Source organism: Anser cygnoides, chromosome 4 (genome assembly GCF_040182565.1).
Source record: "Anser cygnoides isolate HZ-2024a breed goose chromosome 4, Taihu_goose_T2T_genome, whole genome shotgun sequence".
In the NCBI taxonomy this organism is placed as follows: domain Eukaryota; kingdom Metazoa; phylum Chordata; class Aves; order Anseriformes; family Anatidae; genus Anser; species Anser cygnoides.
In genome coordinates this window covers 33,674,938-33,702,828 of record NC_089876.1, presented here as the reverse complement: position 1 = coordinate 33,702,828, position 27,891 = coordinate 33,674,938, and the positions used below count along the sequence as shown (strand labels likewise).

Here is a 27,891-nt window from a genome sequence, read left to right as displayed (position 1 = left end):
ATTTTCTGCTTCAAGTTCTGTCAAAGTCACTTGGTTCCTTGAGTTGGTATATAACTTAGTCTTAATTCCTAAAGAAGTTAATTTCATTTGGAAGACATTCAGTTCTGTGTATTTTAGGTTTCTTTGTCTCTGTGCATGTACATATTTGTATAATACATTTAACTGAACCTCTATACAGTTAAGGACACAAAATTCCTTTTCTTTGATGGGAACTCCATATACAGAGCACCAGCGGCTGAGGATAGATGTGTAAAGTTGTCAAGTGCTCTATGTGAACAGATAATGTTCCAAAGCATATGTCACAGATTATAATTTTGTTATATCCGTTAACCTTTTGCCCATCCTTACTTGCTGTTGAATGCTGTCATCACCCTAGATTATCCCTGACTAAAAAAGCACTCTTGCAATTCCTTTTTGGGGCTGCCCTGTTGATCACCTGGCATGGAGTGTTGCATGTGTGATCCAGATGGCCCCTTTGCCTCCAAATTCCTCCCCAGGTGAGCTGTCTTCATTCCACCAGAGCTGTGTGATGGTGGATTCACCCTTCTTCCTCTCTTCCCTGCCCCAATCTTAAGTTAGGTGTTTAAACAGGGTTATACTTTAGCATAAGTGTTCTAAACACAGACTTTTTAAAATTATACAGAGATTATTTTTTATAAATTGTCTTCTAATCCTTACAGTTCAACGTCTGAAAAAAAAAAGCAATATTTAGAAGTTTATAAATGGCCTGGGAAAGATTCTGAGGGACAATGATATTGCCATAATTATCTGTTAACTTTTTAAAGAAAACAATTGCTTTTAAGTTTCATACAGTACACATGGTCTGATGTTCAGTGCAGTCTTTTTCTAATGTTAGTGAATGTTGACCTAGACCAGTGGTGCTGAATACCCCAACTAATCCAGCAAAGAAGTATTAGTGTTTTTTTTAAAAAAAAAAAAAAAGAAAACATTTGATAATTTCACTGTCTAATGCAAATTCTTTATCCCTCAATACAACAGTTCCAATAAAGCCAGAAAGCGAGAAAGTGTGTACAGGAAGGGAAGTGTAAACAATTGAGAATTTCATACAAGTGACCAAGCAAGCCATATCGGCATGGGGACAATAAATATGACTCAAAATTAAACAGAATGAAATAGAATGGCCATATAAGATTTGAAAGAGCTCTATGAGACTGCTTCCAGAACTGAATGTAACGGTTCATTAAATGCATACTTTTGCATGCTGTTGACTACCTTCTCTGTGCCTCTGTCTCATTCATTGGTCTCTTCTGACCTTTGTTAAACTCTCTTCAAATTAGGGCTACTTCTCCATTGCATCTCTGTGAAATACAGTAACCTTTTCTCATTTGATAAGGTGTTTATCACCTGTAAAATACGTATTTGTTGGTCTTAGTCAAGGTTATTGTTTCAAAGTAATAACTTTTTTTTCTTCCATCACGTTTCCACCTGATTTTATAATTAGCTTTTTTGTGGCTAAATTAACTACGGGGAATGCAAACTATATTGTGGAAATGGCAACATATAGGACTAATTTGAACTATTGTGTCTTAAAGTCTTTAATAAATGTATAGCTTTAGCTACTGAAAACTAATAATGAGTGTTTGGTTTTGTTTCTTAATTGCTTTGCTCCCAGAGGTGTCTGAGTTTGGGAAATCTGGGTGCTCAACTCACTGTAAGTATTGCCTTATAGCATCTTTGATTACAAATGTCTCTTAGGAAAGTGTCCATCTCAGGTTGAATTGGAATGGAAGAATCTGGTCTTTAAAATTAGCATTTTATGCTCTATTAAGGTCCAGTAAGTATTAGATCTCAAGCTAGAGATGTATACACTTGAGAAAAAAAAGGATACCAATTCTATCATGACATCTTTTCAGATCAAAATCCCATATGGTTTTCCATCATGGAATTGTTTTTCATAATCCTTGTATTAGGGTTACATTTATTTTTATTATGTTAAAAGCTTTGTTTTTAGTCATACAAAATCTGGAAGTAGAATGTCTAGACTTTGAATTACATTAAATCCATTGCAATTTATCTAAGGATTATTTATTTGGGGTTATTTGTGCAGAAGTGCCATTAATGTGTTGAGCAGTTTGTTCTTGGACAGCAGGGACGTGACAGTCAGCTGTAACTTGAGGGTAATAAAAACGTTTATTAGGACATGTTGATCGGACAAGCTGCATTTAATACGTCTACTGGATTTTGATGTTGTAGTAAAGTAGTGGTTAAATGTCTTAGTGAAGACTGCAGATCATAGTCTCAGCTGAGGTTTTATGGCAGAGTTGTGAACAATAGCATAGAAGGTAAACCTTTTTTTCAGATATTTTCCAAATATGAAGAGTCAGAAACAAGGCTTAGTCCTGTATTTGTGAGTTAAGACTTCTTTCTCCACATTACCCATATTTTTTAATAAGTAAAATAAAATCTTGTTGAAATAACACTAATTTTGAAAATTTCCTTCCTATTGACTCCAGTAAAAAGACATAATATTCAAAAAGTGGTGCAATGGTATACTTCAGTATGATATCCCTGGTAAGGATTTATTATTGCTTCCAAACATGAAGATGTTTCTATATTTTATACATATTTACAGGTAAAAATATATATGTGTATATTACAAAAATATAGTAAGAATAGTAAAATATAGTATATACTAGTGCAAATAGTATAACTGTTAATCAATACCTTTTAGCAGCAGTAACTTCACCTTAGGTGCACCCCCTTCTTAGATGATTTCATCTGTGGAGCTGCTTGAAGCTGGTCTTTTTCAGGTATAACATATTGGTATGAAGTCATACTGTTGCCATCTACTGGCATCTGCCGAAAGCTCTTAAGACTGTACTCATCAGGTATCATGATCTCCATGGTTAATTTCTGAAGAACTCTGTTTATCTGTTTACTGAGTTTCAGACAAACTCAAAACCATCCCTTGGAAGCAAAATACTTTCTTTTTAGAGAGACTTGGGTATGGGCAGAGAGAGGGAGGAAAGGTACAACTCCTGCCTGTCAACACTCATCTGCTTACAAGCTGCTGAAAGCTTTAACTTCTACATCATTCAAAAGCCTTAAAACATAAAAATGTCTGCTGAATTAATTAAATATTTGAGCACTGACAACTGCTGGAGTGCTTGAAGGACAAATGTGTGGATTAAAGACATAAAGGGTCATGAGAGAGAGTGTCGTATTTCAAACTATTCAGTGAAAACACAGCTATGACATGGTAATTGTTACCATAAAAGGGGGGGGGGGGAGGGAAGAAAGAAAAAGAAAAAAGACAAATTCACATAATTGTGCTTACTGAGAGATGGCAGAGTACAAAGGGAAAAATATTTAAATTTTGCAAATACTTTACTACTGAGTTGCTGTCATTGAGTTGTCTAAACAGTAAGAAAAGAGAAAAGAATAGAATATTCTACTGAAGAGATTTTGTATCCCCTTACTTCATCTTCTAATCTCAACTGTCCTCAAACCTCTGCGCACCCTGTGACTATATGGAGATTTTATGTACAACATTGGCTATCAGTTGTCAGCCTTACTGTATTTGCAACTGAACCTTTGGAAGAGCTATTTCTGTAAGCTCTCTTCATTACATACCTTTTGTGAACCTTTGACACCTTGTTCACAAGAAGGAAAACATCCTGTATCTTCCCTCTGAGTAATCATGTAGGAACACTTCATGCAGAGAAAAGATGAAGAAAAACAATAAAATTCTCCAAGTCAAGATTAATATCCCTGTCAGAAGGGACTGTGGAGCTTTAAATGTTAATCTCTGTTGCTGCCACTCTCTTAAACTAAGATTGTTGGCTTATCAGTGAAAGACTTATTTTTTAATTGTGAAATGTAGTTGATCTTACCTTTTTTTTTTTTTTTCTGGGATTGAGTGTGTGTGTTTATAAGTGTTCATAAGATACTTGAACTATGCCAATTCTCTCTGTATATGCAAAGGTTCTCTGTGCATCGACATGTCAGATGGAGCTTTATTTCATCTGTGTTTTATACAGGCTTGTTATACCTTCAGCATTATGATTTTTGGATAACAAATTTTAATTTGTTAGTAGAAAAATAGTTATGGTAACTTGATTTGTTAAATTGTGTTTTTGTATTTGAAACATCCTGCTATTTGCCCTTAAAGCTTTGTATATAGAGAAGAGGGGATGATAGAGGGAGATTCCAGTACATAACCTAAAGAGTTCAAAATTGAAACACCCTTGGGGAATTACAAAGCCTGAGCACTTATTGCAAATTATCAAACTAGTTTTAATTGTGTGAATCCGAATAGTTTTTTATTTATATTACATTGGGCTTAGTAAAATCAGTGAAATCAATGCTAAATGACACCAGTTTAATGAAGTGTTAAACTAAATACATTTAAGATATGGGATGCTGCAAGGGAGATGCTAAGAGCCTTCTGCTTTCATTTCAATTACAAATTGTGACAGGTATTCCAGGTGACAGGTATTGTGAGAGGTATTCCAGACCTTTGATCATCATTGTGGTCTGGGCTTGCCCCAACAGGTCCACGTCTTTCTCATGCTGTGGGCCCCAGAGCTGACTGCAGTGCTCTAGGTAGGGTTTCATGAGAGCAGAGGGAGAGAATCATCTCCCTTGAACTGTTGGCCATGGTTCTTTTGATGCAGCCCGGGATACGGTTGGCTTTTTGGGCTGCAAGTGTGCATTGCCAGCTCATGTTGAGTTTCTTGGCATTGACCAACCAGGTCTTTTCCTCAGAGCTGCTCTCAATCCATTCTGCGCCCAGCCTGTGTTTGTGTGGGATTGCCCCAGCCCACATGCAGGACCTTGCACTTGGCCTTGTTGAACTTCATGAGGTTTGTATGCACCCACCTCTCAAGCCTATTCAGTAATGACCAGATATGAAATAAAAGTATTATTTGGAAGCAGTCAATGCCCAACCATAAAAGTGACCTTGTGCAGAATGTTGTTTGGGCAAAGGCAGTAGGTTTTTTCTTCTATTTCTGTTTATTTCTTTTTTTTTTTGTATGTGTCATTTTTTGTTTTGTTTTAAGGCTCTCCCTGAATATTCGTGTCTTGCTAGGACAAAACTGAGCAGTGAAAAGTCATTCTTTGAACTAGTCCTGCAATGTGCCCTCATGGACCTTTTTTTTTTTTGGTAATTTTCCAGATTCTTAGATCTCTTTTTGTTTGAATTGAGTGTGAAGACAAGAACAGAAAAAAAGTACCTCATTTTGTCAAATAACCATGCTGCAAGACCATCGTAAACTGAGGACATATTTCTGGATTCTTATGCTTTTCTTGTTTTCAGGTGAGCGTCCTTACCAGTGTCCTTACTGTGATAAAGCTTTCAGCAAGAACGATGGATTGAAGATGCATATTCGCACCCACACAAGGGTAAGTGTATCTTAGTTGCTTTAATGGATACTTTTGAATTGTCAAATGAATCACATGTGGGGAAATGTGAATACCTCCTGTTTACACAGAGATTAGGGTATACCAACTGAGATATTTTATACTTCTCAAAATAAAAAGCAAAGAATTAAGACATTAACTGTTAAATTCTGACTCCCTTAGTGACCTTCTATTTTCTGTATTCTGTGTTTTATGCTAAAATAATAGTAGTATGAATTTTCTTCCTGTAACCTGTGATAGTTTATAGGTACAAATGAATATTTGTGATTTGTTTCCTGAGAAAACAATAGTAACGAGGCTTCACCATGCTTTGAACTTCAATATTCAGTGTTTTGATTCTTACTGTCTCCTTAAAATCCAGTCACTGTGAGCTTTTAGAGGCTGTACTTTACTCATGCATGACAAACATTAAACTGGAAAGAACTTGGTGATTTAACTGAAGGAAAAATAAAAGACAAATTGCAGATGTTTCTGAGATTATTCTTTAACCTCAAGGCTAATTTATCATAAAGGTTTCCTGTTTTAGGGACGAGGCTTGTCACTTCATTGACATTTACTAGAGGACAAAGGCGAAATCTCAGCCCCACTCAGCCTTTCTTTCCTTTCTAGCAAAGAGATGGAGAGCTGCCTTCAAACAGCCAACTGTGAATTCCCTTAGTAAAGGGTGATCTCCAGGTGAAGTTGGACAGGTCTAGCATTCTGTATGCTAACTGCCTTTGAACACCCCTTCCGCCATAAGAAAACAAACAAAAAGTTAAGAAGTAAATCCTAGCCTTTGCTGGTAATTCCTTGGGAGATGTTACTGCCTATGGAGGTTAAGGCATCCTGGAGGCCAAACCGAGCAAGTTCTTCGTTAGGATATGGGGAGGGTGAATGTGAAGTTAGTGGTCCCCATAGCCAAACCTGCACACAGAATAGCTTTTTGAGCAAATAAAGATAAGATCAAAGCTGTTTGTTTAGTTTTCTAGCCATTTTACCCAGGCCTTGAGGGCATTAGCTGGAGGTCCTATATGAAGTGGTAGCTCATGTACCACAATCTTTAGTTCAGAAGTAATCATTACTTTGTGCAAAGCTTCCTGATGTTGTATTGGGAACAGCTTAGTCCCATGTTGTTAGTTGTTTCTGCCTCTTTCCAGCTGCTAAATCACTTTAAGAAGTGCTATAAAATTTTTTCTGTCGCTGCTGTCCCATATTACTGTTTCTTCACCAGGAGAAATTTCATTGCTATTTATGTTCTATATGGCTGTGAATGGGAGGAATAGTAAACAAAACCTGCTCTGTAGTAATACAAAGCTTAATTTTTTCCTGATTTGTCTTATAGTTTGAGTAAAAACAACAAAAAATCCTATGTAGAAAGAAAATAGAGGGGAAAAAAGCGTAAGAATAGGCCGTTAGAGCCCTTAATGATGCATCTGCGTTGAGTATAGTGGTTTACAACTGATGATGATTTCTTCCAAAATGCATGATTGTGAGTGTGGCTAGAGAACTTTGCAAACATTATCTTCAGTGCTTAAAAATGGTAAATTAACTGAGAGAGCTTACTTAGTGCAGAAGTGCAAATCCTACTGTCTTAGGAAATACAGTGCTTCTTCAGTGAAGGAAAGTTGTGCAGTATTTCTTGATAATTCTATATTTTCCCTGATATATATCAGTCCTAGTTACCCACATGGTGCAAATATAAAGCACTCAGATGTATTACGTTTACAATCAAAAATAAAGGGGGAGGGGGAAGGAGTATTTCAAAGTAGAGATATTTTAATTGTGTTTAATGAAGCACTTAGAATTGTTCTTCAGCTGAGTGTACTTTTGTGGTATGTTTCTTGCTCTACACTGTGCTTTGAAGTACAGTTATACCTTGGAGAATTTGCTTTTTTCTTGTCTGCTTTTGGCTGCTCATTTCTACCTCTTTTATATAATTTGTTGCTTACATATATTCCCATATGTGATCAACTTTTGCCACCCTTATATGTAAGCAGAAAAAATAAAAATCTTTGAAATTTGCTACCTGGTTCCAAAATGCTTTCATCAAATTGGACTGGAAAGCAAATTGAGGACTTACTGATATGAGAATAGGAGGAAAAATAAAATTATTAAAGCACTACTTATGAATGATAGAAAAACAATTGAACTGATGCTTATTATTTAGGTAGCAGGAAAAGGGAAGAGTCAAGAAACCAGCTTTTATGGAGTGGATATTTGTTGTTAATTTATGCAGATTTTATAATCAGGGACAGACATTTTATTACACAATGGTAATAAAATCTGAGTTAAAATGTATCAGAGTTTACTGTAACAGTATTTAGTAAAAATATCTGTACAGAAAAAAAAGTATTTTCTGTACAGCTCAGTTCATGACAAACGTGATATAAGTGTTTCCATGTACTAGAACTATAGTGATCATCTAGGTATGAACAGTTCATATTTCAATTTTCTTTTCGTTCTTCTAAGCACTGTACATCTTTACAGTTGTGCTGCGTGATTTAAAATATGCAGGCACAACATGATTTTTTTAGACCTTGGTCTGTGGTTTTGCTTCTTTTTGCTGTCATGCTGCTTATATGCTACTCCTACATGAGTATGCTACTCCTACTCCTAAATGAGCTTCACAGAGAAGCTCATTTACATATAAATGACATTTTATATTAATTTATCCCCAAATAAATGTTTTTCACTTTGCGGTAATAAGGCCTAATACTGAGAATGTTAATATTACTAGCTCATTTTGATAACCTAAGCCTGTTGCTATAATCTTGCTTGTCCCAAATTTTCCTCTTCTTCACCCTTCAACACCACATTGAATATGTAAATAGAACCGGATAGCTAAAAAGATTAAAATCCTAGTAGGAGGAAAAAAAGTTAATTAGTAGTATTAACAAAAGCGATATAAGAAAAAAGCAAAGCTTATTAGGAACTTTCACAGATTTTAAAGTCAGAAGGAATGGCTATGCTGAGTCTGTTCTGCAAAATGTTGTCCATACAGTACTGTAGGATAATAAGCTGTGCTTTAATTGCTCAGATAAGTAAATATTAGTACAGGTACAAAGGAATAAATATGCGTTTTAGGTGGTGTGATTCAGACAAATCAAAGAGAACAGAGTGTGGTGAAAGGAGGTTGGGTACTTGGAAGGAATAAGAAGGAAGAGATATTACTGAAAGGTAAATTGTAAAGAGACCAGTACTTACAAGAGCACTCTTGTTATGGCAAAAAGATGAAGATTCATTTAATGTTTGTAGTATGTTGATGGTTGTCAGGACTGCAGCTGTTGGCGTTCAAGATCTCAATAAGAGATGCTGAAAAACTTAAATAATCGATTCTCGTGTGCTTGGTGTTGTTTATGCATGATTTTTGAGATTTGTAATGTATTGAGAAGGGAAAAAAATAGAATCCAGGAAAATGTTATATACAAAGCACAAAAAAACAAACAAGCAATCCCCTTAAGTAAAAAGCTGTTTTATATGTACATTATGTAGTAGTTTTGTAATATCAAGATACCTGCCTTGAGGTTTCTCTATATGCAGGCATGTGTTCAAAGTTCAAAACTGTGCAGTCTGAAATGCAGAGCTCTGCTATGTACTGCCTGTGTTCTCTCTCTTTTTTTTTTCTCCTTTCATTCCTTTTCATTTTTCTCTGTGGAGTATATGATACCTGCTAGAGAAGAGGTGGGAATTCTCCTGTAGTCTTGCCTATTCAGTCATATTCTTCCTTCACTCAAGTTTTGTGTATGTGATCATCAAGGCTTGCAGAGATTAAGATGGCTTACTTTATTACATAAAAATATGTTAGGCTATCAACCTTGTAACGATAACCTGGATTGCCAGTTTTGAGCATTTTAGATCTTTAAGAGAAATAGCTGAAGTGAAAATTCTGAGCTACTGACATATAAGTCTTTTTTGGAGTGCACCCAGTCATCCTGTAACATCTCTCAGGTTCTCAGAATGGTTGTGGTATAGTTCTTCATTTTGGAAATCAGAGGCTATGTCTATGGTAATAAGTAATACAGTGCAGTACTAGATGCGTACAGTGAAACAGCTGTGGCTGAAGACCTCATGTTTGTGTTGTATGTGTTTCAAGGATTTTACTGTGGGTTATGTGTAGTCTGGTCCTGTGGACTGAATGTACAATAGCACTCCCTGGTATGCATCTTCTGGTTTATTTTTTTCCAAAATGAATCCAGGTCATGCAGTCCAAAACGTTTTGGAAACGTGCACCAAAGGGCAGTAAGAGAGGACATCTGGGAGATGTGCTTCAAAAGCAAACACCTGATTTGCATGTGAAGACTGAAGTAGATTTTTTTTCTAACTGTACTGTGTAAGAACTTTTACAGTGAAGGATTATACTTGTGCAGTAATAGCTTGAAACTCCTCAGTATGGTATTGATTCACTATAACTTGTTCCGTGATCCTAAGCCATTTAAACACAGGCTAAACTAAAGATTAGGTAATTAAAAATGTACCGTGTTTGCCAATGTTTACTTCTATCAGTTTTAAGAGCAAGAAACACCGGAAAGTCAGACTTGAAATTTCTCTCTAGGGGTGTTTTTGTTGTTTTTTTTTTTCAAGACAAAAGATTGTACAGATAATGGCTATTCCTTTTTTAATCCTTTTATTTTGAAATTTATTCTTGCATACCTTCTGAAAAATAATTATCTAAATAAAAAATAAGTTTTATACATTCTGAAGGTATTTTTGTATCAGCTAAACCTAGCAATGTGAAATTAGCATGATCCATAGTATTCTTCTTCAAGAGCTATTCTTGTAGATATCTTGAAAAAAAAGTCTTTTGGTCAGAAAAATTGTAAAGTAGCTTAAACGTAATAATATGACATTCAACAAGGAAAATGTCATTGTAGAGATTAAATCTAGATTTATTTTACCAGTGGGATTAAATGCCAAACCTGATCCTGTGGGTCAGGGAAGGCTGCTGGAAAAATCATTGTAGAAAGTTGATTAAGGTCTGACAGCTGCTAAACTTAGTACAGCCTGGGTGGCCACAGGTGTCAGCTCAAACTCTGGAGTAAACAGAGGAGGTAAGCCAAAACCCCTATTGACAATGGCAGGAGAAGAAAATACCAACCACTTAATATTAAAATTTCACCTGAGTGCTGATTTACTTTTATAGAAGTAGATGTGTTTGTTTTGTTTAGCTGTATTCTTAAGAAGAAGAAATATTACAGCCTAAGAAAATGTAAATGAGGAACTCATTGAACTTATTAATTAAATGAATTTACAGGCCATATCAGCTTTGAGAAAATATGCTTCCAACCTGTGCCCTAAGTAAAATTTATACATTCCCTAAGGCTTTATTCAGTGCTTGATACAATATTTTATAGTTCGAGCGCTAACAATTGCATTGCAGTATTTTCTCCATGTTAATGTTTGGAAATAATAGGTGCCCAGAATTACTGTTATGTCAAATTGATTTTTTCAGTAACTCTGAAAATGTAGCTTTATTACATTGTTTCAATTGAATACATGGCAGTGATGGAAAAGAGAAAAAGTAGAGGCCATTCCCAAATGCTTTTTCATCACTTGGATAGGATATTTCATATTTATACTTCGAAGGTGTAAGTGTTATATGTCACTTTTATAGCTTGTTTAAAAAACTGATTTCTGATGGGTGGAAGTCTACTAGCTGTAAAGCTCAAATAATACATTTCTAGGTTAATACTTCAAAATTAGAGAAACTACAATGTATTGTACATTTCTTTGATGCATAGGTACCTGCTGTTTAAAAAGTGCATTGATACTGAGCTACATTTAAAAAAGCTCCTACTGTTCGGAGATTATAATAGAGCAAGTCAGGTGATAAACATATCGTTTTGTAATTCTGCAACTAACTTTACTTGTGTATACTTGTAATGCTTAGCCAGTACTCTCTCTCACTCACACAAACACACACACACTAGATGGAACTGATCAATAGATTGCAATTCATGCTGTGTAGCTTCTGAAGACTTAGAATCAAGGAATATCCTGAGTTGGAAGTGACCCACAAGGATCATCAAGTCCAGCACCTCACTCAATCATTCTCTATATATGATTCTGTGATTCTGAAGTCAACTCTTGAATTCCTAAATCCCATAGTTAATGTCAGTGGTGACCGAGATAATTAATCTGACTGAAGCTTGTATAAATATGTCTGCATAAGTTGCAGTCATGTGAGTGGCTTCAGTGTAAAAATATCCTTTTAAACCAAGCCCTCAAGGTTTGAATACAGTATGTACACCAGTTAGCTAACCTTGAGTTAATTTTGAGTTTTACTAATGAATTCTATGGGAATTGGTATAAGTCAAGATGAGCAAGGAAGTTAGACAGCATCCTGTTGAGTTCAACTCTTCGAGTCAGTGTTTGTGCTTGCTGCTGTGATAGTACAAGAAGCAGACCCTCCTCGTACTGGTCCTGAGTTAAATGGTCTCTCCAAGGCACTTATTTTTAACTTTACACAACCTCCTCTATTCTTCTCTTAAAACAGAAGACTGTAAAAATAAAATTTAAAAAAATGCAAGAAGAATATTCATGATTGTTAATTTCACTTGTTTTGTATTTCTTAGGAAATACTTGGGCTTAAGGAGGTTTAAAAAAGTCATGTGTTCTAGACACAGCATACCATGCTATTGCCAAAAAAAAAAAAAAAAAGCCTTGGGTACTAAATAGTCTTCTGTGAACAAGACTGTCTAATGAAATAATATATGAGGTGTTGATTGCATTTTGAATTTTTTTCAATATTAGATTTTCTCTATATTTCCCCATTGGTGAGACATGAGTGAGTTCCCAAACATCTGTCTGCCTGAGGATGATGACTTTGCCAGTGCTGTGGTTTCCTTCGCATGTGAAATCTCTGCTTGTATACAGAATATAGGTTTGAATCCCACTGCACATATATTTTCACACTTCTTTTTTATGTGATGTTGACTGATGATCTTCTTTTCCTGGTAGAGGAAAAACATATCATTTGTATTGATATTGTTCTTCTTCCAAGAGCAGATCAACATCTGTTCAGTTCTCATCATGGCTGATTAAATAGACCCTCCTTCACTAAATCTTAGGGCAAAAATTACTTCTGCAGTTTAAAACAAAACAAACAAAGGAAAACTTTACAATTGATTGAAGGTAGCAAATAGGCAGAACTGCTTTGGAAAGCAAGAAGTTAATGGTGTAGTAGAGTTCTACTAAGTGCACATGACTAGGGCTTTTGAAGAAATGCACCTTTTTACTTCTGACAGACATTTCAATGAAGATGCATGTTTTTATGTTCACTACAGATGTTCTTACAAGAATATCAGATTTTTTTTGAAAACCCCAAAACTGAAGTAATAGAGAATTTTTCTAACAAAAACACTTTTAATAAAAGTAACTTTTTCCATTTAAATTTGCCAAAATCATTTCACTATTGTTTCAACAGGAAGATTTCTGTACCTTCTGTAGCCATTGGAAATATTTTTGAAAGGATTTTACTTTTCAGCTGAGGAAGTGTGTATTTCCAAAGTGATTTATTAACAGTCTAACTTTCTCTTACTTATTGGGCTTTAAACATTATCAGATTCAAAGCCCTACTAATTCTATAGAGTTATAAATTTTCATCAGCCTTTGTCTTCCTGTGTCAACATTACTTCAGTAATTCAATGCAATTCTGATAGTTTAAGTAGGCCTCTGTCTGTGGGAGAGCCACTTGCTTTAAGTTCCAAAACCCCTCCAATTACTAAGAGAATGTCTTGTTAGTTCTTTCACATTTTTCACACTTAAATACAAAACTGGACTCCATTAACTCGCACCATCTGTGATCTTAAGTGACTTAACCTCTCTTCTCAATGGGGGTTGTGTTGCCAGTAGTGATGACCTAGCAGAAAGCGTCAGTGATGTTTTTTTCCTGACATTAATCAGCTTAATGCTTGTTTTAGGGCTGAAATGTAACTAAATGTCAGCTACATAAGCCACCCTTGCTTCAGTAGGCACTTTACTGTCTTTTGTACTGTGCTATTTCTTAATTCCCTGCCCTTCAATTAAGATGAAAGCTGGTCTTTATAAAATTGAGTGATATATTACATGTCACCACTTCATTGATAGCAAAATTACCCATCACTCTTGTTCAATATTGGAAAAAAAGTGTATATTGACGCTGGAATTTGCAGAGGCTCAAAGGTCTGTTAACACAGCTGCTGTCTAACAGGTCTTCTTATAAAGAACTACCCACTCGGCCTGGCCCTCAGCATGATCTGATACTATCTCTTGGGGGAGTTCCAGACCAAGCAGAAGGATCCATCAGGTTCTTCGGGACTTCTGCTGCTTATTCACATTGCTGTTATGCTTTACTTTTGGTAGAAGTTTGCAGTTACCAAGGCTGCAAGGTAGGCTGAGGGTTGGCTACAATGCATGTGTAGGCTACAGTGTGTAGGCTGTCGCAGGTTGGACTCTCCTTCCAGGCCTCTGACACCATGCTTTTCAGGTTATTGTTTTCCTATGTCTTCAGTTCACTTTCAGGTGGGATAATCAACTGAATGGTACCAGTTCTTGTCACCATCTTTGATAAATGGCATGTCCAACTGTCCAAAGAGCTCCTGAGTGTAGTTTGAGGGACACATCAACATTAATAATTAGTAATGAATAAAACAAGGTGTTACTAGTGTTAGCAAAAGGTTTAAAACATGAAAAGAAATGGGTTTATGTGAAATATACAGCTGTCAAACTTTCCTCAATGCCTAGGATGCCCTTTAGGAAATGCTCCCTGAGGTCAGTATCTGTCTCTGTCCTGTTGTTTTATACAGCAGATTACACCAATGTCTTTTCTGCGTTGTTCAGGGTCGCAAAACTACTGGATTTCCAGGGATTCTGTTTGAGAGGTCAGCAAGCGTGGCTGTTATACATCAGTATTTTCTGGGTGATGATGTTTGTTTATTCTAGGCTACATTTTTCCACTCTTGCTAATTTTTTGAACTTTTAAAAATCTTTTTTTTTTTAACTAACCCTGTGTTCAGGTGATCATGAAAATACATGTAGCAACAAATAGTATTTATAAAGATTAATACAAACATTTTCAAATTCTTCACAGAAGTCTTGAAAGCAGGTAGTGTTACTGTATCTACACCTCATGTATAGGCCTTATAAGGCTATAAGGCTTTCTCTTTTGTAGCAAAGGAAAGCTCTTTGTTTCATAACAATTAAAGCAATTAAAAAAAAAAGAAAAAATGGGATTAACTAAAGGCTAATCTGTTCAAGTATGTATTTTTAAATATTTTGCTATCAAAAATACAAGCTGATAGTTTTTCTTTAGTTATTGTGTTTCCTCTACTTAGAATAAATCTCACCCAAAAAAGTTCCATACGCACTATTTGTTAAGGAACTTAGGTTGAGATCTTTTCAATCTTATTCCGGTTTTACCAAGAAGCTTCTTGTGTGTATGAGGACCATGAAATACCATCAGTCTTAGTGTTCATTTTTCCTAAATACGTCATGTATGTCTCTAGACTTCTCTGTTTTACAGATCTGAATTTTGTATGTATTGCTATTAGTTAAAGTAATATGAGATCTAACATGCTTTTCTTTGTTTCTCTGAACTTCCCTGTGAATGTTTAGTTTTCAGCACGTAGAAAATTTAGATTGACTAAGTTGATAGTCATGTGACACTTAGCATTGTCAGTTTATCTTACCCTAAGATACTTGTAATTCAATGGATGCTTAGATATATGAACATGATCTACAAAAAGAAATGAGCAATATGTGAAATTCTGATGGAAGTCAGAAGTAAATCTGCTGAATTCAGGAGGATATTAAAAAAGTGGACATAGCTTTAGATAGCTCTGGTATTTTAAGTGTGCTCTCTACGTCAATTAAAATCTAAGTGCTAAAAAGGATTATTGAGTAACATTTCTGTAGTCAACAAGTTCACTATGAGTAGTATAAATCTGTGTTCGCTGTAGCAAATTAATCAAAAAAGTAAAGGATGAGGTTTCCTCAGTATGGGTTCAGTTTTAACTTGCTCCTGTCACCTTGGAAAGAGTTATCAGAACTGTTCTTAACTCTCATTTATTTGATCTTGAGCTATATTTTATTTGGAAATAAACTGTATAGATGGTGTTTTTTCTTGTCTCTGCTGATGAACTCAAGAGTGATAGTTCCAGATTGAAATTTAGAAGGTTACTTGGAGATGCTCATACTGAAGTCATTCATGTTTTTACCTTGCAATCAGTTTTACCAGATTTACACAACCACATGTGCTAATGCTAAATTAATATACATAACATATTTATATTGTTTTAAAGGGAGATACAGTCAACTACGGCAGCAGTTAGCAGTTCAAAAATTCTGCATTTAAGTATTTCCATCTGCTGTGGTTGAAGGATACTCTGTGCACATGTTCTTTCAATCTGTTAAAGGTGCCATTGAATGGCCTTGAGAATTGGTCTTGTGCTGATTTCTTTCTAATGCAAAGCACTATTTACATAGAATCCAAGATAGTCATTTATGATTCATGTAGCTGAAGGCAGAGAAGGTGTGCACTGGAGAGAAGGCACTCTTTCCACAGTTGTTAAAATGTTGAATTTCTCTTTTTAATTTCATAAAGTGAAAATCATCAGAGATGTGGACATCCACATTAGTGTACCAGTTTTATAGTGAACCACCTTACGGAATGGCAAGTCTCATTGAGGCTGTCCTTAGCCATTCTTTCCTTTGTTAAGAGGCAGAAAGGTTATAAATCCTGATCTACATATTTCTATTTATACCTGGTATGCTTAAAAATTTAATACTAAATCACTTCAGTATCAGCTACATCCTGGCTTTCTCGCTCTTCCTGCTCCCTTTCTCATTTATATCATCAATAAAAGAAAACACATGTAATCCTTTGGCTTTGCTGCCACCATAACCATGGTCTGGCAGATGCTTTTTGAACAGAGGGTAGATTTATAGTACTGGCAGTTGCTAACTCCTCTGAAGTCAAACTTCATATGATCTTCCCAATGACCTCCTGTTTTGTTGACAGTTAGCAGGTTTTTCCCTTTGCTTGAGGTTTTAAATTTGTCCAACTTTCTTCTAATCTCATCATTGTCCCTATTGTCCTTATGTGGTGGCATTTTCATTCCTTTGGGCTTGTTGCTACATTTAACTATTTTTTTCTGTGTAGATGTAGAGCAAAGTGCTTATGCTAAGCCAGCATCATCTTTTCCATGTTACAAATGCTGCCTTTTCCAAGCATTATAGTATTGTGCATTCGAAATTTGGTGTGAGGTAAAGAAAGGGGGGGGGGGGGAGAAGTACAGAATGTTTTATTTTGAATAAGCCAGTCTATGAGAATGATGTCTTCCTTGAAACCAGTAAAATGTTCTCTGGAGAGAAACTTAAGGCCAAGTTTTTCTCTGGACAGCACTGGTTTTTTGTTTTTGTTTTGTTTCAGTTTTTAACTGAAATGGACACAAAAGGGAATGAAGGGCAGCTTAATGAAGAGGAGGGCTGATGCAAATCAGAAATGTGTCTGCTGATATCAGTGGAATATACAGATGTAAGCGATCTAAAATTAGATCAAAGACTGCTTTGGGTATGTTTCATGCACTGCATATGTGAATTTGAATGTAAATGTCAAGGGAATAGTTAGATAAGCCCTTTTTTGCAGTAGAGAATAATACAAATCATACTAATAGATGAATATAACCTCAGGGAAGATATTCCAGCCCAGGTTTGTGAATTTAGCTTCCCAGAGTTCATAATGGCCTTCTTTCCAGAAAGGAACCTAAGGATTCCTGAAGTTTGTTTAACTCTGAAATGAGTAAGATAATCATAATCAAGTTAAGTCTTCATTTACTTTTAGAACAACATGATAAAAAGGAAGCAAATATACCTGGTACCGTCTGCAATAGTGGATGTTTTCATAGGTGTTTAAAGATGTATACGTCATATACTTTACATTTTCTGTGGAACAACCTAAACAGAGAAAGGCTGTTTTCAGAGAACTTGCAGAAAATGTGGTTTATGTTGACCACAGTGTAAAACCAATTAAGGGTGTGTTGCAGAAACCTGCTTTTCGTATGATTTGTCCATACATTTCCTTAAATATTATGGGCCTGCTTCATGAAGTCTTTTGTCAGTCCAGCAAAATTTCCCAAGACAAAGTTTTTTGTGTAGATGATCTTTTTTCTTTCTTCTCCTTTCTTCTTCAAGATCAGCTCAGTTCTTTTTAAAGTAATTTATTATGTTTTAGTCTATAATGAAGAGTTATGGAAATTACAAAATTAAGATAATGATGAAAAAACACAAAGAGGATTAGCATGTGAGGAGAGACTTAGAAAGAAAAGTTTATTAGTGGCCTCTGTTGACTCTTTTGATGATACTCAGCTGGGCATCATGTACTCAGGTTGTGTCAGCAGATATATTTGTCTTCCATCATGCTGAAATGTACTTTACATGATATATCTAAAATTGAAATTGCTAAAGAAGTACTTTTCCCTGTGTGCATGGCTTATGACGTGGTTTTGGTGAGCTAGAGAATTCCAGCCACAGCAAGTTGAGTCATTTCAGTGATAGTGCCTTTTCTAGGAAACTTCACGGGAAGGCACTTTATCACGACTTGCAACAGGAAGAGCTGAGATCTCTGTGAAGAGCTGCCCTAAAGAGAGAGCTTGGGACATACTCAGAACAGCACTGATTGATAGTCTGTTATAGTACTTGTACAGTTGATGCTGAGTACCTGGCAAGATTAAGCAATGTATGGAGACCTGATTGTCCCCTCCATACTCAGAATAGGAATTCAATAACAAGAGAATTTCTTCACTTTGTAGGTTCAAAATCTAACCTGAGTAACTCCTTCCCACTTACCCTTGGAAAACACAGTATCTCCCAAAAGACTCTATAGGATTAATGCCTATTATTTGTTAATTCATGTAGTTAGCATTTTTATTGCCTATTGATTTTTTAGTCTTTGTTTTCAATTTAACCTAGTAAAAATTTCTTAGTGTTTACTTTGTAGTCTAAAACACCCATCTTTAGAATGCAAGCAATATATAATTAGGGAGCACAGAAAAAAAGTATTAGGAAAGTGAAAGTAGTGTAATTGTTTGACTGGAAAAAAGGTGCCTCTGGAGCTTCAAAATCTTTAGTGAGACAATGTGTAGTATCATAATGATAAAGTTTACATTTAATTAATTGATTTAAATGTTGTTTTCCATGCAGTTCTTATGTAACTTTAGTGGAATAAAGGAGGAATTACGCCTTATATGTAGGTTTCTATTATTAAGGAAGAACTTTGAAGAAGAAAATCTTTATATAGGTGGTATTTTGTACATAATTCTAATTATTTATATGAGGTCAGTGAGCTTGTAACTTCTATAACATCATGTGTTACAGTAGCTGCTAACCAATAGTTCTAATAAAAATACAGATGGCTTAGTTGCCATCTGCACTTCTTTTGAGATTCTACAATGAATATGTGATTAACCTTCTGTCACCACTTTTCAAAATATTTTTTTCTTCTCCACAACAAGCTTTTCTTTTACCCCCACTCCCTCCCCTCCCCTCTTCCCATGTTTGGAAACCTGGTAACAAACATGAGGTTTTTATAGACATCTTACTTGTCTTTATGCTTTAAGCTTTTGTGGAGGATGAAGGAAAATACATTGGAATTTTATGTTTTTGTACCTTTCATGTTATGAAAAACAGACTTCCAAAATGGCTGGGTTTGAAAGACTGGAACAGATAATTAATTCATAAGTGGGTGTTGAAGTGGAAACTGTCAGGCCACAGCTTTCCCAGCTTTCACTTAATCATTTGAAAGTCGTTTTGTGTTGTTTTCACTGACTGTAATCCCGTAGAGAGAATATAAAACTTGCACCATCCAGCATGGAATTCCATTCCTTTAATGACTTGGGCTCTGTGTTGACTCACTTTCACTCACTTTCACTCGCTGTTGTCATTTCATACAGGAAAAGCCGTACCAATGTTCTGAGTGTAACAAGGCTTTCAGTCAAAAACGAGGCCTAGATGAGCACATGAGAACCCACACCGGAGAGAAGCCGTTTCAGTGTGATGTGAGTTGACCCATCGCTTTGTCTTCTTGACTTAAATGCAGGAGCAAGACTTAATTTCAATGAGAAATGGCCTTGTACACGTTGGCTGTGGCATAAAGTTACACCTTTGGTTGCCTAGCTAATGGGAGACCATTCAGGCAATTTTATGTACCCTCTGCAGTTACCAAGAGTATTGTGTACACTTCTATTTTATGGTTTTGGATCCCGTAAGAGTTATTTTCACCGTTCTTAATGCAATTTGGATGTTGCAAGTAACAAATTAATGCTATTTGGTTCCCCTTTAATTGTATGACAGGTTAATAGTTGGAGATTAGTTTATATAGGAAAAGTTATTAAATTCATTACATGGAATCTGGATACTTTTGATGTTGTTCAACAGCACAAATATGAATTCAGAATTTCTGGGTTTTGTCTAATGAAATCTGATGTGATATTTTCAACATCTGTTCATATGTTTTTGTTACAACGAAGAAATCCTGAATGCTGTGTATGCTTGCAATGCTGAAATGCAGAATATCGTATTACAGTTCATAGATCACCATCAAGTACCTTTTGATTGGTATGCCCCATCCTGTATGTAGTGTATCTTACAGCTTTTAGAGAGGGTATATGGGGAGGTGGAATGCACAGAAATCATTGTGACAGAATCTCATTCAGAATTATCAAATTACAGGATTGTAGTATTTGCTCAAGGATTTAGCGAGGGCACTAGCACAGGGCATAGAATATTATAGGTGCTTCATTTTGTGATTCTAGCTCTTACTGAATTAGTCACAAGGGAACCACTAGTTTTCAGTTATATAGTAGGTGGCTCAGTCTAAAGAGTTGTAAATTTGTTCACAAATTTTTGAAATGAAATATAAAATTAGAATAACCACTTGTCATGAAAGTCACAAGGTTCTATTTATTGATCTGGCTTTCAATGAAGTACTCTGGCAACATTTCATTGAGAATAAAATTCACTTAATGAAAAATTTCAGAGACAATAGTAGCAGTTTTGCTAATGTCTGCAAGACAGTAGATTTGTTATATTCTTTTGGGATAATCTCATCCTGGCTATAGATAGTACCTTGAGGATTTCTGTAATTACAAATCATTGTCAGTGATATTTTCAGCTTTCAGATCGCTGTAATGTTTATCAACTGTTAGTTAGCTTGCAGTGTAAAAGCAACTTTTCCCACATGGAGGATCCAAGACTGTTCTTGGATTCACAGTATACTTTTTGAGACCAGTCAGAGGGGGTGTGTGTGTGTGTGTGCGCTATATTCTTTTTCTTTTTTTAATTTAATATAGGAACTGCACGAAAATGCACTTTCGTGTTCCAACTAACTGGATAGAACTTTTGTTTTCCCAAATCACAGCGTATCTTGAAAAAGCTGTAATCTGTGCTTAGTCCTAGTCCTCCTCTGAGAATTTTTATGTACCTGCACTTATTGGAGATTTTTTTTATACTTTAAATTACTGTCGTTTTTTGCTGAAATTACTCTTCAGCACTAACCTTTGGGCAGTTGCACACCACAGAGATTGACTTTTCAGGGCTCTAGCATACACGGCAGATGCCTTTACTATTTATACAATAATAAGTTGCCCAAAACTCTACAGTGCTCTTCTGCTTAATGCGTACTTGGAGAACATTGGAAAAAGGTTTTTTTTTCTTCAACAGTTACTCCCATTTCATCTGGACTCTAATTCTGATGATGCTAGGGACATAGTAAATATCACCCAGAGCAGCCTGTTCCTCCAGAGCTGTCTTGCACAATGCATGTTGCCAGATGTTTCTACAGAAGCTACAGGAAAACCAGCAGGGGACAGTTCCAAAAAAAAAAAAAAAAAAAAAATTACCAATGGGAGACATTTATTCCTGGCTCCCTAGCACTAAAGATTACTCTTTACACTAAAATATTCTTCTTAACAAGACTTTTTTTATCTTGCTAAATATAGTTGTTCACATTATTTTATTTATCATGACTTGAGTGGTAATTTATGGCAACAAGTTCTACAAATTCTTAACTGTGTAGAGAGGTTTTGGGGAGGGAGAGCATGTCAGGTTACTGCAATGGAATTTCAATGACTGTCTCTTTGGTTCTTTAACAGAAAGATTTAATAGCTATTCCGTACATTATTTTTTGTACACCTACCATGTCCCTTCTTAGTCAACTGCTCTGAGGCAGATGGGTTAATTCTGTCCAAGTTCTTTGCATGACAACTTCCCATGTCTATAATTGTATTTGGTAGTATTTTCTGGATTTTCCCCCCTTATTTCCATTTCATATTTTAAGGGGTAAAGGCATAATACTGGCGTATCCTTACTCATTAAAGTAATGCAAAATTCTGTAAGTCTAATGGCTCACACCTACTCAGAATCCTTCGAAGGTGAAAAACAGGCTGTTTTATTCAGTGATTAGCATATTCCTATATGTAATCATATATGTAACCACACTGAAAAACAGAAGTCTTTGAGAGAACTGAGCTTTTTTTGGTCTTGTTTCCCACCTGGCATTAGCAGCAGTCGTAGGAAGTATTCAGCTCTTTCTTTTAAATAATGTATCGATATCTGCTGTCAGAATTTTATGTGTTTAGTACTAGTACCATTAACATTTACAAACAGGAACTTCCTTCAGTGCCAAAGAACTGAAGAAAGAAAGGCTTTGGCTATTGAAAAAATACATATATTTAATGGGCTCAAGAATAGGCTTCACTTGACACCCCACCTCTCCCCACCCAATAAAAACTTACATACCGGTTTGTTTTAGAGTACATTTTTGCTTTAAATAGAAATTTATTCCAGAGTGAGAAATAACTCATACCTTATCTTCCTCTCTCACCTCCCTCCCCTCTCTCAGCCATATGTAACAGACATTACAAAACAGAATTATGATACATGTAAAAGTAATCCATATAGCCTGTTCAATGAAAGTGCTACACTTTATTTCTGTGGCCATTTCTTATATTATCAGTCATCAAAAGCATTTTTAGAGCTTACATTTAATGAATCAAAGCCCTCACATCCCACTGATAGTAGTGATAATTTAATATTCCCATTTTAATGTGAAACTTCTAGTATATTTTGCATAGGAAAATGAAATAACTGAAATGTGGAAATATAAAATGTGTATTTCCTAGTATGTTTGATTTCTGTCCTCTGAAAACCAGCCTGATTTTTAGTGGAAGGCTGGTTGAACTTCAGTTGCCTCAGAGACAAGAGATTATTCTTCGGGGGCAGAAGGGTCAGGTACTGCCTATCCTGGTTTATTTCCAGTACAGTATTTCCCAACACACTGCCTTTAGTTGACCCTACACTTACTTTCAAATGTCAATCATCCCCCCTGCTCAGTTAAAACTGATCATTTTGACCAGATTGATTAGAGTTCCAGTGCAAATAAGCAGGAATGGCTGTAAATCTATAAAATGTTGGTCTTGCTTGTAAAACTGAAATGCAAAGCAAACTCCAAAAAACAAGATTGCAAGAGTACAGCACAAGGACTGGCTCCATCCTCTTGACACCCTCCCCTCAGATATTTATAGACATTGATGAGGTCAAAAATCTCTAAAGCTGATTGGCCTAATGCATCAGAAAAAGTTTTAGGTAATGTTTGCCCTGTTCCTCAGTCCCTTTTGCTATTGAAAACAGCTGGAGGAAGGTTAATATTAGTCTGACTGGCTCCTAGATTGATTCTTTTTGTTTTACAGTCTTATGTTGTGACATTTCCATCCTATTCAATGTTTAAATTCTCTTTCTGCTATGGAGTGTTTCTGTAAGCAGCCTGTCCTCTCTTTTTATTAAAAATAATATGCAGTCATTGATGTAAGTTTTAAATTTATTGTAAGTTACCTAAGTGGAAGCTGGATTTGACATCTTGAATTCTATTTGTAATAGTAATCACATAGCTTTTTATAATTTTGAGGTGTGTATAAGATGCATGGGACACATACAACTTGCACGTGTGTATATCCATGATTGACTTCCTGACTTCCAGGAAATGTATGTTTACAAATACATGACACTTTTAACATGTTTAAACTTGTGGGCAAATGTGATGATAATGATTAGGTATATGAGTTCACTTTGTGTATTTGTAGAAGAGAAATAGAAAATGGTGCTTGACAAAAGCAGTATTAAGACCCAGCCAGTGAATGCTGCAAGTAACATTCACCATCACATAACAAAAGAGTGACTGTTGCTTGGGGCTGAAAGAGGTAATTATATGTTTAGGGAAAAAACGTAGAGAGTTACAGTAGCTGTACAAAAGTTCTCAGTGTTACATCATGTCATAAATTCAAAATGTTCCATTGCAACGGCACATACAGTGTTCTTGTCTGGGGAAAAATTAGTTGGGGTACAAAACTTGCCTGTGGCTGTTGCCCTTTTTATGGTCATTGTATGGTTTTGCCTTAGTTGGCATAAAATACATATGCTGCAGATCAAGACTATCAGTTTGTATAGTCAGTTGTTCTATTTGTCTGTCTTGCTTTTAAAAGGAGTTGGTAGTCGCCCAGCAATTTCACTACCATTTTAATACCAATGTGACTTTAAAACTTCATTTTCCAGTAGAGAGGTTCTGCTGGATTCTCTCAAGTTTCCTCTGCATGGGAGACATTTTTGTTTGGAATGAGTGTGAAATTCTAAGACTGCAAGCCTGTAGCTGTTCACTTTTATCTAATTATACGGCTGCTATTTCATTTGAATCAGGAGCATGTCTTTTTTTTTAAAAAAAAAAAAAACAACACAACTTTTCTGGGAAATTCATGCCTAAAATATGTACCTAGATGGAAGTTGAACGTAGCAGTATAACTACACAATTTCAAATGACTTGATGTCTTACATACAGATCTTAATGCCTTGCCTACAGATTCTTAACTTTTCATTCTAACTTCTAACTGAACGTGTTCTTAACTTTTCATTTTGACTTCTGTACAGAAATGTGTTTAATAAATTATTTCTTTAGCATGACAGAGGCCCTCATCCCCCTATCTGTTTATTCATATGGTAGAGTGGACTGAACAGCTTGAAGTGCAGAGGAGGAAGGGAGGACACACACCAGTTATAGCAAAGGAATTGAACCTTCATTTAAAAAAATAACGTCTTTTTTTCTTGGACAGGCAAGAAAAGACTGCAACCATCAGTATTCCTCTATAACCATTTCTAACATTTGTTGTAGTCTTCAGAACCCCTTCTTTCTCACTCCTCCCTCCTCGTAACAGAGCAATTTAGAAATGATTTTTAGGAACCTGCAGATTTCATTCTGCAGGTCAGGAAGGAAGCCTTTCTTCTGAGGTTGAGTTGATAGAGGCTTGTGAGTTTTTTGTCATAATTTTAGTTGCATCCCAGATAGAATAATAGGTTTTGAAAAAATGTTACTGGAACACCTCAGTGTTTTGAATATCAGGTCTTTTTTATTTCTTTTTCCTGTGTCTGTGGTACCACTGTTAACATACAACATTGAAAATACCAGGCAGAGTAATAGTCTTTAAAATGTTCTATGAAGGAGTATTCTTCTGAAGACTAGCTAATTTATTCTTGCAGGTACGTGTGGCTGTAGGTTCAGTGATGTAAAATACAGAGCATTATACATTCTTGTAAGTTTTAAGAACACTGTTGTCTTTGTCTTGTCTTCTCTGGCCTAGGTTTGTGATCTGTCCTTCAGCCTGAAGAAAATGCTGATCCGACATAAGCTGACTCACAACCCCAATCGACCGATGGCAGAATGCCAGCTTTGCCACAAGAAGTTTACAAGAAATGACTACCTCAAAGTGCACATGGAAAATGTTCATGGTGAAACTGACAGCTAATTATGGCATGTGTAAGAAGAATGGATCTCATGTTCCAAAGTGTTCCACTTGCACATGTACAAACTCCAGACCTCTCACCTGACTACTAAGCATAGTCAGGAGAAACAACTTTAATGTGTTCACATGTTGTTTTTCTCACGTTTTGTTTTTATCCTACTAGCTTACTAAAAACGATATATTCGCATGCAGTAAAACATAGTTTTGAAAATAAAAATTTGAAGATGCGAGAACTTTACGAAGATTTTATCCTAATTAAAAAGTAAAAGATTTAAATCAACTTTATTTTCTAAGTTTCCAAGGTTGTGATTGAGATATTGGTGGCATTACCTGGAAATCCTGGACATCTGAAACTGAATCACTTTGTCTCCAGCTCTTATTTCTGTATGTAAGCCTCAACACTCCATTAAAAATCTTCAACTGGAAATCATGCAGAATTTGTCATTGTGTTTGATTTCTGATTGTATCCGGCATATTTTATTCAGATCTTAACGCTGCATTTTATTGTAACATGACTCTGTCTCATTTTCTTTATAGCTTTCTCGTTAGATGAAACTGATTAACTCGAATTGGTTCTTGAGATGCTGGAATGTATAGGTATAGAAACTGGAAATCTGTCAGCTTAGGTATTTCTGTGTGAGCGTTCAGGAAAATTTACTACTTCTGGTTGCATGAAACACAACAGAAGTAAAAACTTTGAGCAATTTAGTGTAACTACTATGTTTGTATTCATCATTGTGACTGGGAAGGCAAGTGTTTCTGAAAGACATTCTGACAGACTGTCTTGAGCAGTGACAGTTGTCTAGTTATCATGTATTTGATTTCTCAGTGAACACCTGGTTGCCAGTCTTTCTTTCTGCAAAATCAGATGCGCTAGTTTTCTTCATCTTACTTAACGTTTTCTTAATCCTGTTAATGACCACTGGGAATAATACTGCTTTATACCTGAGTAACAATCAAATTCTTCCAGATATCAGATTGAATTGTTTACTATAGTAAAACTCTCGAAAAGAGCTTCCACAAGGCTGTCTTTGTAGCACAGCTAGATAACTAAGAAATTGTTATCTACAAGGACAGTAAAAATGTAACTTCAGAAGGTGAGTACGTGTGAAATTCCTGAGATATCAGCAGTTATATTAATATTAAGGCTAAGTTAATATATAATATTAAGGCTGTGTAATTAGTAAACAATTCATATTCATTTTGGACTAGCCAGTGCTTTATAAAATAAATTTGTATTGGGATATCTTAGTACTAGTTTTTACGGGAAAAGAGTTCAACCTTTCTGAACTGCAGTGGGGACAATTGAAAGAAACAGCATGACCCTTTATTTCACTTCTCAAATCTGTGTATCACAATAAATGTTCTACTCAGAAGAGCAGAAGCTTACAATAGAAAATGTTGCTTTATTTAGTCATTAACACTTCATTCGTTCCCTGCTAATAGTTTTCATTCCATCCTTCTGCATGGACATCTCTATCTTCATGTTCAGTTTTGAGACCCAACACTGGGTCCCAATAGTAGAGTGTTCCAAGCTCATAACTTTTCTATAGAAAATAAGCAGAACATGCGTTGTGTTTCAGAACCCAAAGGAGACCCACAACTAATAGGGACAACTGTAAATACAGGATTTATAATGTAATTATTATGTTTTATTATGAGACTGTTCATATTCAACCTCCTTTCTTTCATTTTGGAAGTCTGTGACACCCCATGACATCTAACAGGTTTACAAGTGTCTTTTCCATTTACAAGGAAATTGTAAACTCAAGTTTACAGGTTCCTTTTCTTAGGGAAAACAGGTCACTTGTAGCAGTTATAATAAAATTGATCGGGAAACTGTCACTGTATTCAACAGGAGAAAAACCTTCAAAATTATGTCTTTCTATTTATTTCAGGAGTCCTTGGCTCAAGTTATATATGACCAGTTAGGTTTTAATGAGCCACCAGCAAGGTTTCTGCAGGCAGAGGCATGATCTTGTGTTTCATGCAGTTGGAGGTAATATGATCTGAATTCATAGTGGTGAACTATATAATTGAGTTTACATGTAATGCAGACTTACCATTATACAATATATTTCTATTTGGCCATACCTTTCTTAAACAAATAAACAACAACAACAACAACGAAAAGCACAACCCTTTTTCCTTCGAGCAAAAATTTCCATTGGTAGCTTCCACTTGGAAAAGATAGAGAACATTCCTTTCAGGTGATTTGGAGAAATGAGAAACTGAAACCTTGGTCTAAAGGAAATTCTTGCTTTTAGTGTGTGTGCGTGTGTGTGTTTGTATGTTTGTTTTGCTTTATTGTCCACAATGGCAAAATAACCACCATTAGTTAAAATACTGACTTTTCCATGTTAAGTTGCACAATGCAGACTGACGTGAAGAGCTAGAGATATTTGTGAAAGAACATGTAGTCACTGCAATTTTAGAAGGCTGTGATTTTTTTCCTGATATTGTATAATTTTCTGCAGATCACGGCATTCAATTTGTTCTCTTTATTTTTCCATTGCAGTTAACTCTTCTTGGAGAAAACTCTATCTCTAGTGTTAGGAACAGCAGGAAACTCATGTTCCTTTTGCTTTCCATGCTGATCAGATGTACAGCCAAAAGCTGATACAAATTGTTAATATGATATTATTAGCAAACACAAAGGATGTTTATAATTTATAATTATTTTTGTCAGCATGATTTTCAAGGATTTGAT

At 35.6% G+C, this 27,891-nt stretch overlaps 1 protein-coding gene across 9 annotated transcripts in view; it reads left to right on the top strand.

Moving 5' to 3' along the window:
* PRDM5 (PR/SET domain 5) overlaps positions 1–25,618 on the top strand; it is an 87,882-nt gene extending 62,264 nt beyond the window's left edge. For 4 of the 9 annotated variants that reach the window (XM_048074353.2, XM_048074351.2, XM_066995953.1 and 1 more), the window contains 4 exons: positions 1,634–1,672; positions 5,282–5,367; positions 19,290–19,394; positions 25,020–25,618. In XM_048074353.2, the coding sequence (XP_047930310.1) occupies positions 1,634–1,672; positions 5,282–5,367; positions 19,290–19,394; positions 25,020–25,184 (395 nt within the window). In that variant the 3' untranslated portion in view covers positions 25,185–25,618. Of the gene's footprint in view, positions 1–1,633; positions 1,673–5,281; positions 5,368–16,771; positions 16,913–19,289; positions 19,395–25,019 lie in introns of those variants that run through there. The other 5 variants (XM_066995950.1, XM_048074352.2, XR_010831071.1 and 2 more) reach the window with 4 other exon arrangements.
* Positions 25,619–27,891: the final 2,273 nt, after the last annotated feature.